Genomic DNA, 15,992 nt, shown 5'->3' with positions numbered 1-15,992 from the left:
ATTTAGAACAACAAAGTGTATGTACTCTGCTGTATGCCAATGCTTCTTATAAAGCTATAATAATTAATTGGACAGTTTGGTATTGGTAAAAGATTGGACAAATAGGAAACAAAATAGGGAATCCAGAAAATGTCCTCTGGTTTATACACATAGAGCCCCTTAATTTGTAACAAAGTGTGCACCAAGAAGCATTAGAAAAGTGACTATCTTTTCAAAAGGAGATGCTGGATTGGTAAGATAAATATAGATATAGATATAGATATAGACATAGATATAGATATAGATATATAGATGGAAAAAAAGTAAAACTTGGCTCCTATTTCACATCACAGAAATTTCCAGGTGGAAGACAGACATAATGTAAACATTAAAACAAAAAATTATTAGGAAAGTTACTTTGTTGAATATTGTCATGTTCTATGAATAGGAAAGTTCTTGAATAGGATATAAAAGCTTAATTATAAAGAAAAATATTGAAAATTGGACATTAAATCTGCCAACTTCTGTTTCTCTTTTTTTACTTTATTTTTAATTTTTTAAAATTTAATAGTTTAATAGTTTATTGCCAAGTTGGTTTCCATATAACACTCAGTGCTCTTCCACACAAGTGCCCTCCTCCATGACCATCCTCCCCAGTCCCTTTCCTCTTCCCTCTTCCGCCCTCAGTTTGTTTTCAGTATTCAAGAGTCTCTCATGATTTGCCTCCCTCCCTCTCCCTAACTCTTCCCCCGTCCTTTCCCCTTCCCATGGTTTCTTGTTAGGTTTCTCCTGTTAGACCTATGAGTGAAAACATACGGTATCTGTCCTTCTCTGCCTAATGTATTTCACTTAGAAGGACACCCTCAAGGTCCTTCCACTTTGCTATAAATGGCCAGATTTCCCGTTTTGCCCTCGGCTCCAAAAGGCCTTCCATGGTCCTGTGCCATTTCTGCACACAGGGCCCTCTGCGGTCCGGTGCCACCTTTTTGGGCATTCTCTCTCCCAGCTCCGCTTTGGGCCACAATCCCTCCCCTCAGCATCTCGGGTCCCAGTTCGTACTCACTCAGGCATCCATTAGGCTGTCCTCTAAAAGGACTCTGTGTGCGCCTTCTGTTTTTGGAGATCAGAATATAGTGGCTTTGGTCCTTCTCAGTTTGATAGTTGTGGGCAGGTGGAGATTACAAAGTTCCCTACTTCTCTACCATCTTCCCAACTTCTGTTTCTCACCATTACTAGAGTAAACCTAAGATCATTTCCAACACGTATAATGGACAAAAGTCTTGTACCTACAACATACAAAGAACTCCAAAATATAAATCAAGAAAAGGCAAATAACTAGTACAAAAATGGTCAAGAGAGCTAAACAGGTACTTTCTAAAAGAGAATATCCAAGATGATCAATGAATAGTCAAAAGGGCGCTCAACCTCGACAGTCACCAGAGAAATGCCAAGCATCAGTGAGGATGGGGGTGGAGGGGGGCAAACTGGAGCTCTTACTGCTACTGGCAGGAGGGACACTCCATACCGCCATTCCAGAATATGCACAGTCCCTACTAGCAGTGGGTCCTGTACCTACCCTGGGACAGCAGCCTCACATCCAGGCATATATCACCAATAGTTAAGGACATCTGCTAACACTAGCACAGTCTGTCATTACCAAAACTTTAACCAAGCCAGATATCCATTAACATTAGAATGCATAATTTGAGTGTATTCAAATAATAGGTTATCATACAGCAATGAAAATGAGCAAAATACTGCTACATGCAGCTCATGATTATAATGTTGAGCAAAAGAAGGTAGATGCCAGTTACATATTGAATACTGCGGTTCCATTCCAATAAAGTTAAAAATACTACAAAGCTAAACTCTTCCCTTTGGGGAGGAAGCCGTGGGAGGGGACAAGAGGGTATTTCTAAGGAGGTGGTAATGTTCTGTTTCTTGATTTGATTATAGGGTACGTTCACTTTGTGATATGCACTGAACTATATGCACTTAGGACTTTTTCGTTTTTTTATATATATAGAAAATACATTTTAATTGATACTATATAAAATTAAAATAGAAAAGTATCAAAGACACATATTTTATCTATTTTTTAAAGTTTAAAAAACCCATAAATCTGATGATGTGACTTCCTGTCTTAAAGTTAGAGTGATTTCCTGTAATACTAACAAGGTCACCTGACCTGGCTCCTGGCTACCTCTCTGTCCTCAGTTTATCTTCACCAACGTGCTCTGCACTGGTCTACTTACTTTCCCTCACACATACCAAACTTGTTCTTGTCACAGGTCTCTACTTGCTCTACCCTCTGCCTGCCAATCCTTCCCTGTCCTTCTCTCTGGCTGCCTGTTTCTCATCATGGGTCCTCATTTATATTTTTTAAGATAATATAGTAAATATTATTCCTTTGTTTCTAAACATAATTTATTGTCAAGTTAGCTAACATACTGTGTATATGGTGTGCTCTTTGTTTTGGGAGTGGATTCCCATCACTCACATACACCACCCAGTGCTCACTCCCACAAGTGCCCTCCTCAATGCCCATCATGGGTCCCCATTTAAATATCACCTCCTCAGAACTACGTTCACTGACTGTCTAATTTAGCATCTCCCCCTGACTTCACAGTCAGTTTGCACCCTTAGCATTCGTCAAAATTTTCCATCAAGGGCCATATAGTAAATATTCTAGTTTTTGCAGGCTAAGATGGTCTTAGTCATAATTACTTAACATTTCTGTCTTAGAGGGAAAACAACTATGGGCAATATGCAAATGAATGGGCATGGCTATTTCAATAAAATTTTATTTATGATCCTGATATTTAAATTGTATATCATTTCACATGTCATAAAATATTCTTCTTTTGATCCTTTCCCCTCAAGCATTTAAAAAGCTAAAAACTCGGGGCACCTGGGTGGCTCAGTCGGTTAAGCCTCCGACTTCGGCTCAGGTCAGATCTCACGTTCGTGGGTTCGAGTCCCGCGTCAGGCTCTGTGCTGACAGCTAGCTCAGAGCCTGGAGCCTGCTTTCGGTTCTGTGTCTCCTTCTCTCTCTGCCCCCCCCCTCATGCTCTGTCTCTCTCTGTATCAAAAATAAATAAAACATTAAAAAAAAGTTTTAATTAAAAAAAAGCTAAAAACTCTTCTTATTTAGCTCACCCATAAAACGGGAGGCAGTGGGCCCAGATTTGGTGAATGGCCCTAGCTTGCCAATCTCTGCTTTATGGTGACCCTGATTTACTTTCTTCCTAGCCTGTATCACAACCTAAAATGACTTGAAGTCTTCATGTGGTTTTTGTCTTCCCTCTCACACCCCTAAAATTTCAGGTTCCAGAGGAAAGGGCCTCAGCTGTCTTGTTCTTCACTGTGTGCCCACTGCCCATCACAAAGTCTGACACATGGAGTCCAGAAGAAATGGAGGCCCAAATCCCCCTGGGTGTGATCATGACTTTGGCTTGAATCTTAATGGTCTTCCTCCGAGTGGGGCTCACAGAAACAGACCCATGCTCTCCTCTCGAAGACTCTCTGATTGAGGATTTGGCTCAGACTGACCGAGATCTTAAAAGGACTTCTGAGTATAAACTTGGCTTGGAGCCTCACTCGAGATGGGGACCCGATTTTACCCCGCTTTGATTGCTTTCTGCAATGTCTTCCTTAACCAGGTAGTTTATGGTGAAGAGGCCTGTTAATGGAAGACATGGCTGTCACTCTCCCTCGTCGCCCAGCCTTCCCTGCCCTGCTATGAGGCTCCCTAGATCAGCAGCCCTTCAGCTCATCTTCCGCTCCCCTCCTCCACTCTTGCACATCCTTCAGCTGAGTCACCTCCCTTCTGCTGTCTGGCACAGAACTCCACCCTAGTACAATTAGTGGATTGGTAAATGCTGGCTGAATGTAAGAATAAATCAATCTCATTTCTATTCATTTGTCAAGAGCCAGCTGAGATCCCTCTCTGTCGAGGAACCTGTGTTTCATTCAGTTCTGTGTCCTCCACAGCACGCAGAGAGGCTGGGTACACAATGTGTCCATGCTGTTCTCTTCCCTGAGAATGCTGTTCCCTGTATCTCCAGATTTAAGTAATTTCCATCTACTTTCTTGGTTGTATTTATGTGTGTTCCTGTTTTGCTTTTCCTACTAGACTTAAAAACTTCTGAGTCCTGGGACCTTTCATTTCTTCATTCACTTACCAGATGTTTATTGGATGCTGGGCACATAGAGATGACCCAAAACAGGGCTCCCTGCCTCTGAGAACTCCTAGGAGGCATACAGGGGGGATGGGCAAACAAAGAAATATTCATAATGCTAGGGAGTAAGATTTATAATCAGAGCACATTTCCCACATGCTGTGGGAACCCAAAGGAGGAAATGACCCATTCAGCTGTGGGAATCAGGTAAGGCTTTCTGGAGGAGGGGGGCAGTTGAAGTGAGTCTCTCAGGGATGAGGAATAATTCCTTGGAGCACAGCCCTCTGGTGCCCAGCCAGAAAGCCACTGTTGCTCTGTGCCCAAGCCAATCAGCAGGAGGAAAGGCAAGATGTGGGAACAGTCCTGAGGTCACCATACTGGAGAACCCTGGGGCCTAACAGGGACAGCCTGGTGAGCTGGCTGTTCTTTTCTCTTCTACTGAGATTGTCCACAAGGAGAGGAACAGGGTCTGCAAATGGGTGATGGACAATATGGGAGACAGAGCTGCAAGGTGAACCAGACGTGGGTGTGGGGACAATGATGGAAGGTTCAGGGAAATAAGACAACCGCAGGAGACCCTGAGGACACATGGGACCATGCTCAGAAAACTGAAGGTGGCAAAGGCCACCACTACCTGAGGCATGGCTCTGAGCAAGTACCCTTGCTTCAGGAGCCTGAGCCTTGTCACCTCACCTAGTGATGAAGAGGTCGCCCTGCCCCCACTTCCCCAGGTGATTAAAAGCTGTCCTCAGAGATGCTTTGCAGGTGACCCAGGGTTTAGGGGTCTGACAGGCATCACCAACTTTTCTCCCCCTTACCTGCTGCCAACAATACAGAGTCTGTGAGATGTGACAGTGTCTTTTGAAACTGCTCTGCCATCTACTCTAGGCCAGGGTTCTTCTTCAACATCTCCGTGCAGTTCAGCAGCTAGGGAGAGGCCAAGGGGTGTTACCTCCCCACCAGGAGCCCGGGGGCCACTGGCCCAGCCCCCCAACGACTAGGCCTTGTTCCGGCTTGCGGGATGTACTGTCCCCTCCGCCTGGGACACATCCCACTCCCACTCCACTTGGTGAATTCCTGCACAGCAGCCCAAACTGACTCAAATGTCCCCTCATCAGAGGGCTTCCCGGATTCTAGTGGGCAAAACCGTTCCTTGCTCTCCATGTAGCCTGAGGTCCAAAGTTAGCCCATTATGAGTAGCCGGATGCATGGGAGGCTGTCTTCCCTACTGGACAGTAAGCTCTTCGAGGGCAGGGACCAAATCTTGGTCTCTTTGGTGTCTGAGTGCCTGTCATGCAGAAGGTGCTCAATTAACGCTTGTTCCGTTATGAATTAGTAGACAGATGAGGGCCTCTTTGGAGTCCTTGCTGCCTTGCATCCTCTAGATGCATTCCCCAGAGTCCCTTTGTCCCCCACAGTGGCCAGGACATCCAGATGAGAAACTGTCTGCAATCACGGTTACACAGACCAGCTCCTGTAGGTCTCAGAGGCCCAGGCCTCCTGCCTCAGTTTGGGACTATTCTGAGACACCATTTTGGCGCTGAGGCCCCCTGCAGGACAGCGTGGCCTTTGCTGGGGCTGCCGGGCCTTCAGCCTCTCCCTAGGCAGGAGCATTTCAGAGGCACGTGGAATGAGGCTCAGATCTCGGAGCTCAGGACGGCCTGGGTCTGACCTCTTCTCCAGGAAGCCTTTGCTAATTACCTCAGCCAGGGGCAGTGCTCTCCATGATAAACCTGCCTAAGGGGGCATTCCTGTCCTTTCCAACCTGGGCCAGGCCATTTTGTACTTTATCCCTCAACCTGGCTGGCCCCTCAAAGGCAGGATCTTTGCTTTCTACACCTCCCGCTTAACACGGAGCAGCTGCAGAAAAATTTTTCTTCTGTGGAATTGAAGCCTCGAGTAGAGAGAATGGGATGGACAGGGGACAGATTTTCTGAAGTGTGACGAAGTCAGTCTACAGGTCTTTCTTTGCCCCGAGCTCCAGCTTTTGGTCACTGGTTTTTGGTGTCCCCAGCCACCATAGCCCAAGTACCCTGTCTGTTAAATGTTTCTGAAAATGCCTCTGCTCGCTGTCTCTGGCACCTTCCAGTGGCCTCAGCTCCTCTTCAGTGTGGGCCTCACCAGCCTGCTTCTATCTTTGGTATATTTCTTTCTTGAGTCCAAGCCGACCCGGAGCCTCCGTTTCCCTTTCCCCTGGGACTGTCACTGAGCTGGTCATGAAGGACCTCCAAGTCCTCCTTGAGTTTCAGGACTTGGGCTCTCAGTGAGCTTTCTCTGTGAGCCTGCCAGCATCTGCCTTACTGATGTCCACAGGCTCCTGGGGATGCTGCCTTCTCCACTACGCTGTCCAGGATGCAGGGGTCTGGGCGTGACCTGTACCAGTTCCTCCGAGAGGAGCCTCTTTAGGGTCACGCAGACCCTCTGACATGGCCCACACTCAGTGCAGTGGAGAGAAATTGGCGTCAGGACTCCTGGAAAGCGGAGAGGCCCAGTGGGAGCGGGCTGGGGCCGCTGTCTCAGCACTGTGTAGTAGCAGCTCGGTCACAGGCAAGTGCATGTGCGTAGGCAGGCGATGGTTTTTACGTGTGTTTGCTCGTTGCTTTCTGGCTTATGTGGCACTTCAGCAAACGCACTTTCATAAGATTCTCACAACAACCCTGTGAGGTGGGAACTATCACCTTCATTTTAATGATGAGGATACTGAGGGTTAGGGAGGCAAATGGCCCCCCGGCCTCTAAAGAGCAGAGTTGAGGCTTTGCTTCCTCTTGGACCCTTGACCCACTAAGTTTTCCACTGCACTTTCACAGGCATTCCAGAACCCACTCCCAACTCCTAACCCAGCCTCCAGTGATGTCACAGCCCCAGGCTCCTTCCCGGACCAGGCTGCATGCTTCTGGAACCACGAGACCTACTTATGCTCAGCACACTCAGGCTGGGCCTAGGACTCAATAGATGGACATCACCAGGTTGAAAAGCCAACGCTCAGTGGCCAAGAGCAGCCTTAAGCAGCAGCATCCTGTTCACTTACAAGGGCCTGAACTCATTTGACCCTGACTACGTGCCCCTGCTGGTAAACAGGCAGGACTGGGATCACACACAGGATGGGGTAGGGTGGGGGTGGGGGGCAAAAGGCAGAGATGCCACTAGGACCCTCAGCCAAACCCGTCTTCATTATTTTTCCCCACAGAAACTGGCACTGTGCAAACCATCATGTGTCCCTCTTTCTCCAACGGGGCACTTTCCCCCCAACTTGTGTCCCGACAGCATGGCCTCATTCCCCCTTGCCAGCCATGAAGTCTTCTGTCTTGTGGCCACCTTCTGTCCCCAACAGTGTCCCTTCCATAGTGAGGTCTCCTCCTACCCTGTGCTTGCCCTGCACCCTGAATTTTTTTCTGTTTTACCTAAATTTGTAGTTGTCTGGCAGGAAGTATCCCTTCTTGCAGCCTGGAAGATCTGTTTCAACAGATTCTGCCTGCTAAGGCCATATCCATTAAAAATGAAGCCCCCCAAAAGAGCTTTCCCCCAGCAACATTTGTCAACACAGAGGAAGGAGACAGCAGGAGGGGATCTCAGGATGGACAGGGGACAGATTTTCTGAAATGTGACAAAGTCAGTCTACAGGTCTTTCTTTGCCCTGCAGTCAGGACTCCTGTAAAGGATGTCCCCAATTAATAGCAAAGCTTCAACCATCCTTTTGGTTGTTGGCCCCAGCTGCCATTGTGGGCTAATTTTACTTATTTATTTCTAATTTATACTCAGCCTGTTTCCAGTAAGGATTTGAGGTGGCGCTCCGGGCTAATAAAGCATTTAAATTGAGGTGTTGTTCACTTCCAAAGTGCTGCCTTGATAGAAATATTTAGTGAGGAGCCTGGCTGCAGGGCTGTAAAAGCTGGGGCTGCCATTCTGCCTGTCACTCTGATAGGTGGCTCCTTCCAAGGTGGTGGGTGTCTGGGGAAGCCATTTCACAAGCTTCTTGGTGACAAGAACTTTGTGGGAGGAGGCCACCCTAATCCCCACCTTCAGCTTTCCTAGATTGTCATGGATTTTGCTGATGAGTCATAACTAGCCCCAGCACACAGACCTAAAAGAGGTTGAATGGATTGTTAAAGTCCTAGGATGGGAATGTGGGGAAGGTGGGCAGGCCCTTACGTTCACGCTAAAGATGAGGACACTGAGGCCCAGAAAGGGAAGGGACTAGCCCAAGGCTCTCTGGCCTCTTCCTAGCCTAGGCCAGTCCCACAATCATTCTCAGGGGCCCCTTGCAGCTCTAATGGTCCAAGAATCTGCAATGAACCTATTTTCTGGACCTAGGGATTTCATGCAAAAATATCCCAAGCTGCTTAACTTGGCAGCTAAAGTCGATGTTCGAGAATTGTGTTACCTACAATGAAGCTGATGTTTCCTCATTTATTGGTGTTTGTCTAGTCAGAAACCTGTGTTCTCAAACAGAAGGGGTTATGACCTCATCACTTATGTGGCAAGTCAGTCTTCTGGGTCATTATCAACAACTACAGACTAGAACACAGCACTGTTTACAGAAGCTGTTTTAATGTATTAGTCTGCTTACCCCTATGCTAAATGTCCCCAAGACAGTTGTGTTTTTTGAGTTATGATGTCATTTTAAAGAGCCTTCCAGCTGTCAAACACACTGACTGACCTCCTCTGTGGGTTTCCCTTATGAAGATGCCACTTTCTAGACCCACGTGGTCCAGCAGAAATAAAACACAAGCTACATGTGTGGTTGTAAACGTTCCTGTTGCCACATAAAAAAGCTCTTCAAAGGTGAAACTTATTCTAATAGCATAATTATGTAACCCCATATATAAAAAAAATGATGGTTTTAACACAGAAGTATTCATGAGAAATATTTACATTTTCTTTCCATGCCGAGTCTCTGACATTCAGCATGCATTTTCACCTACGGCCCATCTCCATCTGGGCTTGTCACACTGCGAGGGCTCAGTAGCCATCTGTGGCTTGTGGCTACCATGTCAGACAGAACTGCCTTGGCCTTCTGTCTGGACTTCTAAGTCTAGCTTCTAAGAGTGCATTTAGGCAAGACAAAATAAGACTTGAATTACTAAGGGGCTTTCCCAGTCCCAGAGGGCATGTTTGGTATTTGGACATAGAGAGACCTCTCTTGCCTTACATCCTGGTTCTCAGCTATGATCCAGGCTGCAGCGATGACCAGACGAGACGTTGCCAGGAAAATGAAGCATTACTGCCATTTCATGGGAAAGAGCAATTCTCTAAAATCTGTTGCCTTTGATAAGACAAGTAAGTCACTTTTTTTTAGACAACTGAAAAAGCTTTTTAAGAAATGTAGACATATGACCTCATACGTCGTGTGCACTCAGTCACATAATAATGACTTTTAGAGTAATAGCATGGAACCAAACGAGGAGGGTGGACTCACCACTAAGCATGATCACCCCTTAGCTCAGAAGGAGTCAACGCCCTGGGGTTCTTTTGCTCCTTGAAGTAACGAGTGCAGCCTGAAGTCAAAGGCACCTAAGTTTCCTGGGTGCTCCTAGGAGGCCCCTTTAACTGACCCATTCTCTGTTGGTACCCCAGCGGCGCCCACAGCGCCCCTCTCCCTGGCACACTGCACCAGTCCAGCTGGGTTACAGCTGGCGTTGATGTTTTGCCCCCTTCCAGCAGACCAAAGGTACCGTAGAGACTAGAGGGAATGAGATTACTTCCATTTCTACATCCCCTGCAGCCAGGCCGGCACCCTGCAAGTGCTAATAAATGTTTACTGAATTACTTAATGAATTAATGAAGTTGAAACCTTGCTGAAACAAAAAGGCAGTGGAAAAACAGGTGCAGTGCTCTCCAAGAAAAACACAGGTGTTGTGTGCCTGATTCAGATAGCATGGGCCCCCAACAAATGCCTGCCTCCATGTCCCCAGTAAAGTGAGAACCTTGGGCTGGCTTCTCCTTAAGGGCTCTGTCAGCTCTGTGAGTCTATGAGCGTGTGGCATCTTGGTGGCAAATGTTCCTGCAACACAAGAGACTTGCTCAGCTCCAGATAGGAATGTGGGGAGGGTGAACTGCCCTCTGGATGATCATATAATTGATCGTGCAGACCTGAACACTTTTTAGAGTAAAAGGGGATGCTATTAATAATTCCTCCGGGCTGGCAGGTATAAGCCGGGACTGGCCCTGGGGAAGCTGGGAGGTGTGGTCCTCCTGCTGTTGTTCCAAGGAGGCCTCCCCACTGGAATCCCAGCAAAGCACTCTGTGCAATGCACGTGGCCTGCTCCATGAATGAGCCCTTGGTTACCCCAGTGTCATGGTATTGAAATGTGCAAGATTTTAATATCATTCCAAAACCAGAAACTGCCAGGGAGACCGAGGCACGCATGTAAAAGCAAAGGGCAGTTTTATTACGGCCTAGGCTCGCCGGGCCTAAGTTCGGTCTCACAGCCTTCACCAGCGCAGTGGATCCGTGCCGAGAGCCCCGAGCAAGGGCTGAGTAGGGTTTTTATGGGGTTTGGGAAGGGGGCGTTACAAGAAATCGTGACATCCAATCATTATTGTATAACAGCATTGGCAGCAGCTTTAACCATACACATTGTTCAGAGCGTTCGTTACTTTTGGCGGGACCCAATTACAACATTTAGGGTATCTTTGAAATTAACCAATTACAGAGTGAGTTCAGGGTCTTGTTCGGTGACTATCGGGTTAACTTTAACATTAGGTAGCAGGGTCCTATCTAAAGTTCCCATCTGTAGGCCTCACCTTTAGGAATGTGGGGAGAGGTAGCTGGCCTTCCTGATTGGATACCGCAAAGTGATGTATAACCGCCTAATGGTTCTGGAGAGACTGACCTTAGGCCTTCTAGCTTAGAGGGGAACCTTAAAGACTGTCATGGCGCCTGTTTGGTTCAGACTCATGTTCTTACAGTATATGTTCTCTACCGGACTGTATACCCCTCAGGGAACACGGACTGTGTCCCCTCCAATCTCCCTCTACAATGTTGACTAGGGACCGGGCACACATAAGGATCCATGAAGACCCAGCAAATAGAAGAAGTGAGCCTCTCTCTCTCCCCATGATGTTCCTGCCTCATCTTTCACCCAGGTGGTACACCTGGGAGCTGATCGTGCCCTGGCTTTCGGGATGGACATGACATTGAGCCTGGCCTGTGAGAGCCACAGGCGCTCCTGGCCATGGGGGCCGTTTTAAGCAGAGGCAGCTATGTTGGTGTTGGCACTTCTACTGAGCACTTAGAAAGAGAAGCCCTCTTTCTCTGAGGAAGAACAAAGCTCATAGAATAATGAGCCCAGAGATGCTCATGACCATCTTGTCACATAAGGAGAGAAACTCTCTGAGAATGAAGCCAACAGAGAGGAATGGAGAGCCAAGAGATGGGAAGATCTGAAGGAATCATTTGAGATCCTGGATCCAGCCATGCCTAAAGCTGCCTACTGATAGACTTTTCAGTTACTGAGCCAATACAGTCTCTCTTTGTGTTTAAGCTAATCTGCATTGGATACAATCACAACCGAAACACTCCTAAGGGTAGAAGTTTCATGGAGAAGTTGGTACTAACCCTCAGGTAGTGAATGATGAGGACTAGGAGTCCATTAGTCAGAGAAAGACCTAGGGCCCTGCCTGGGGCTGGGGTGGAGGAGCCGGAGGAGCACAGGCATTGAAATACAGAGTGGCAATTCACACTGAGATCCCCTGGGGTCAGGCCTGGGGACCTGGTCTGCTTTGGCTTACCCATTTTTTGTGAGCTACCCCATGCGGAGAGCTGTTGGCTGACACGCACAGTGTCACTGTCTCATTTAGGGAGAAGAAGGTGGCTGTGATGGAGTCCCAGCCCTGAACCGTCAGCTTAATTTGTTCATTCACCTGCAGATGAAGAAACCAATACTTAGTGGATCTCTGCTTCTATCACCCACACCCACTCCTCACTCACCACAAAGCATAAAACCCCTCCTGTCTTAGGGTTAGGTAACCCCAAAGTAACTGATGCCTTCCTCCCCCTGCCCCTGCACTTTCCAGCCCAAGCTTGGAACCAATTGTGAAAGAGACATAGGAGTCTAGAGGCGGATCAGTTCCAGTTCTAGCAGAGCTGTGTGGAGATGCAGCTTGAGTCATAAGCCTATACCATCTCTCAGTCAGACAGCGTGTCCACCCAGGCACCAGGTCTGACTACGACCCCTGCTCTAGAGCGCATGCAGAGCTGCCTTGGGAAGGTGACAATATCGCAGGAGGCATCAGAATGCACCCTCCGCTGGGAACCCAGCAGGGGCTGAGCCACACTTGCTCAGTTCTCTCCCCTCCATCACCAAAGATGTCACTACTCTTCCCCTGAGGAGAAGCCAAAGAAGCTACCCCACCCCCCACCTTTTAAAATCACTTCCAAAAGGGAGGGATTTCCTATGTAGCAATCCCAGATAGGAACAGGGAGAGGATGGGCTGCCTTTCTAGCAACTCACTCCTTACTGAGAATGTTGTGTTTTAGAAGTAAGTCTGAATTCTGCCTCTGTTAGCAAATGATCAAGCTTCTCTGAAGCTCAAATTCTTCAACAGGAAATAGTTGAAAGGCTAATGTTAGGTTCAAATGAAATAAAGATTACTGAAGCGACAATGACCTGCAACACACAAGAGCAGATACTGTCAGGACGTGTCGGCATGGCTCCTGTGTGAGGTTCTTAGATGGCTCATGTGTACAGAGACTTGTGCATACATAATGGCCCTACCTACGCAGGTACCTGTGTGGTGACATGTTCTTCCATCTTCAATGTCCCTGACCTACATGAACCCCAAGACTCCTTTGAACTAAGGAAATACTCTTCATTTGGCTTCTTCCATTTCCTTCTGCTGTTCTGCTTATTGGCCCCATGGTCTAGACTCAACGTCCTCACCACTGAGTCCCTTCCTTAAACTCTGCCGTCTGGATGCTAGTACTTTCCAGCACCTAGAAAATATTTGATCATTGGCTGTCTTCTTGCCAAGCCCTTTGACATCTTCAAATTTGTTGATCACTTCCACTTAAGAAAAACCCTACCCTCTCCTGTTCTCCTACTAGGGAGTGTAGTAGAGAGCTGTGGTTGAGAGCTTAAGTGCTACAGCTGAACAGGGTTCAAATCCCAATGTAGCTACTTATCAGTAGAGCAATTTTAGGTAAACTGGTTAGCTTCTCTGAGCCTGGGGACAGTAATAAAAGCTTTTTCCTAGGGGACTGAGCAGATTTCACAGGGCAAAACATGCGCAGGTCTTAGCATAGTGCAATTGTTAGGTATTATCCCTGCTTCCTGGGTGATTTCTCTACAAGCTCATTCACTGATCATCTTCTAGAGAGTTCATGAGCCAGCCTATCACATATTTCTGTCATCTCTAATCTCTCACCCTTAGCAAGGATTAGGTCACAAAAGCCACTGAGCCAAATCAGCACATCTAAGACTATATTAATGCCTGATCCTTTAGAAATTTCTGTTTCCACCCAGGCATATACTCCACTGTGGAGTCATCTATACTTCTCTCTCCTCTCATTTATCCCTAGAGCTGATGCTTGAATGTCTCTGAATCCTTCCATTGAAGGCTCCATAAAATACATTGCTGCTACCCTTCATCATATCAGATCTGGCTAGTAACTCCATAATCAGTCTTTGTACTATCCCATCCACTGATCTTTCCCTTTCTAGACAGCTTTCCACACAAATGCTGGACAGAGTATGCCAGCCCTCAACTCAGAAACTAATCAGCTGGTTATATAATACTTCCAGTATAGTTGAGCCAGCTCCTGACCCTCCCACAGCACTTAAACACACACACACACACACACACACACACACACACACACACACACACACACAGAACAATGACCCAAAGGCTCTGAAAAATAAACAAAAGCAGGAAAATTTTGAAGAATCAAAACTTAATAGAAAGGGCAGGATGGGATGAATTTCCACTCTACAGTTTTAGCCTTAAGGCAAACTGCAGTCAAGGCCAAAACTCTACCTACCATTTTCCTGGCCCAGAGAACCAAAGGACTGAACCTGTGGAAATTACAATCACAAAAAAGTAAGGAGAACATTCCAGAAGGGACAGTGAAAAGAAATAGAGGCCCAAATTCTATGAATAAACCATCCATATCCCTGACTAATCACTGAACCACACATGAGCAGTGAAGACTCAAGAGAGCTAACTGCTAGGAAAGCAGAGAAGCTGAACTAAGATGTGAGCTCCGTTCACTGTGGCAAGACAAAGCTTGTGACATGAGTCTAACTAAGTTCACTGCCTGCTAAAACAAAACTGTTAACACTCTGCAGACTCCACAATCCACAGATCCTCAGACAACTACACAGTGTCAGTGATCCAAAATAACTCAACATGTAAAGAACCGGTGAAGTGTGAGCTATTCTCAAAATAACAGATAAGCAATCCTGTCTGGTATGTCTTAGATGTTGAAATTATCAGACAAGAACTTTAAGGCACCTAATTTAACTGTACTCAATGAAGCCAAAAAAATTATATTTGTAATAACTGGAAAAAAAAAAAGAAAACCCCAGCACAGAAATAAAAAACATAAAAAAAGAACTCAATGAAAATTTTAGATTTGAAAATATACATTTGAAATAAAAAATTCATAGGATTAGCATAAGAGCAGAATGAAAATGTCAGAATAAAATCAATGACCTTGGGAAATAGATCCATAGAAATTATCCAATCTGAGAAGAAAATTGGACAAGAAGAAAGAGAGTCTCAGAGACGTCTGAGGCAATATTAAAAACTCTAAAATAAATGTAATTAGAGTCTGGGTGAAAAGGAGAGAGACTGAGCACATTTTCCCCTAAAATAATGACAGAAGACTTCCCAAATTGGGTGAAAGACATGAATTTACAAATTTAAGAAGCTCAATAAACTTCCAACAAAGACAACCATACTCAGACACATCATAGTCAAACTTAGAAAATAAAATTAAAGAAGAAATCTTGAAAGCAGCTAGAGAGAATAACAATGATTTGAATAACTATAGACTCTTCATCATAAACTTTGGAAAACATACACAGTGGAACAGCATCTTTAAAATGTTGAAAGGAAAAAAATATTCTATTAACCCAGAATTTCATACCTAGCAAAGATATCCTTTCATAAAGACATTTTTTTCACATTAAAGCAAACAGAATTTGTTGCCAGCAGTTATGCACTTCAAGAAATACTAAAGGAAAAAAAAAAAGAAATTCTAAGAAACTTATTCAGGCTGAAGAGAAATGATACTCTAGGGAAACTTGAATTTTCTGAGGAATGAAAAACACTGGAAATGGTGAATATCTGGGTGAAACTGTCCAATGCAGTCTTCAAGACTATTGTCTTGAAATTCCTCAGCCTGACGTCTAACATCTCTTACCTACACCTCACAGAATATACACCTCCTGCTCCCCCTTTCTATTACAAGAAGCACCTATGAACTTTAATTTTTTAATAGTTTATTTTCACATTGGTTTCCATATAACACCCTGTGCTTCTCCCCACAAGTGCCCCCCCACCATCACAATCACCCCCTTCCCTCCTTCCCCCTTCCCCTTCAGTCCATGGTTCATTTTCAGTATTCAATAGTCTCTCATGATTTGTGTCCCTCACTCTCCCCAGCTCTCTATCCCCCTTCCTCTCCCTATGGTCCTCTGTTAGGTTTCTCCTGTTAGACCTATGAGTGCAAACATATGGTATCTATCCTTCTCTCCATGACTTATTTCACTTAGCATGACACTCTCGAGGTCCATCCACTTTGCTACAAATGGCCATATTTCATTCTTCCTCATGGCCATAAAGTACTCCATTGTGTGTGTGTGTGTATATACATGTGTATATATA

General features: G+C 45.8%; 1 protein-coding gene across 1 annotated transcript in view; it reads right to left on the bottom strand.

Annotated features, from left to right (window-relative positions):
- The window catches only part of C12H3orf20 (chromosome 12 C3orf20 homolog), a 90,001-nt gene that overhangs the window by 39,579 nt on the left and 34,430 nt on the right, over positions 1-15,992 (bottom strand). The window contains 6 exon segments of the mRNA XM_029917899.1: positions 3,409-3,661; positions 4,979-5,039; positions 5,121-5,329; positions 5,390-5,448; positions 5,629-5,897; positions 11,892-12,023. Coding sequence (XP_029773759.1) covers positions 3,409-3,661; positions 4,979-5,039; positions 5,121-5,329; positions 5,390-5,448; positions 5,629-5,897; positions 11,892-12,023 — 983 coding nt within the window.

Source organism: Suricata suricatta, chromosome 12, assembly GCF_006229205.1.
Source record: "Suricata suricatta isolate VVHF042 chromosome 12, meerkat_22Aug2017_6uvM2_HiC, whole genome shotgun sequence".
NCBI classification, from domain to species: Eukaryota; Metazoa; Chordata; class Mammalia; order Carnivora; family Herpestidae; genus Suricata; species Suricata suricatta.
The sequence above is the reverse complement of the archived record's forward strand: the minus strand, read 5'-3'. Positions and strand labels throughout refer to the sequence as shown.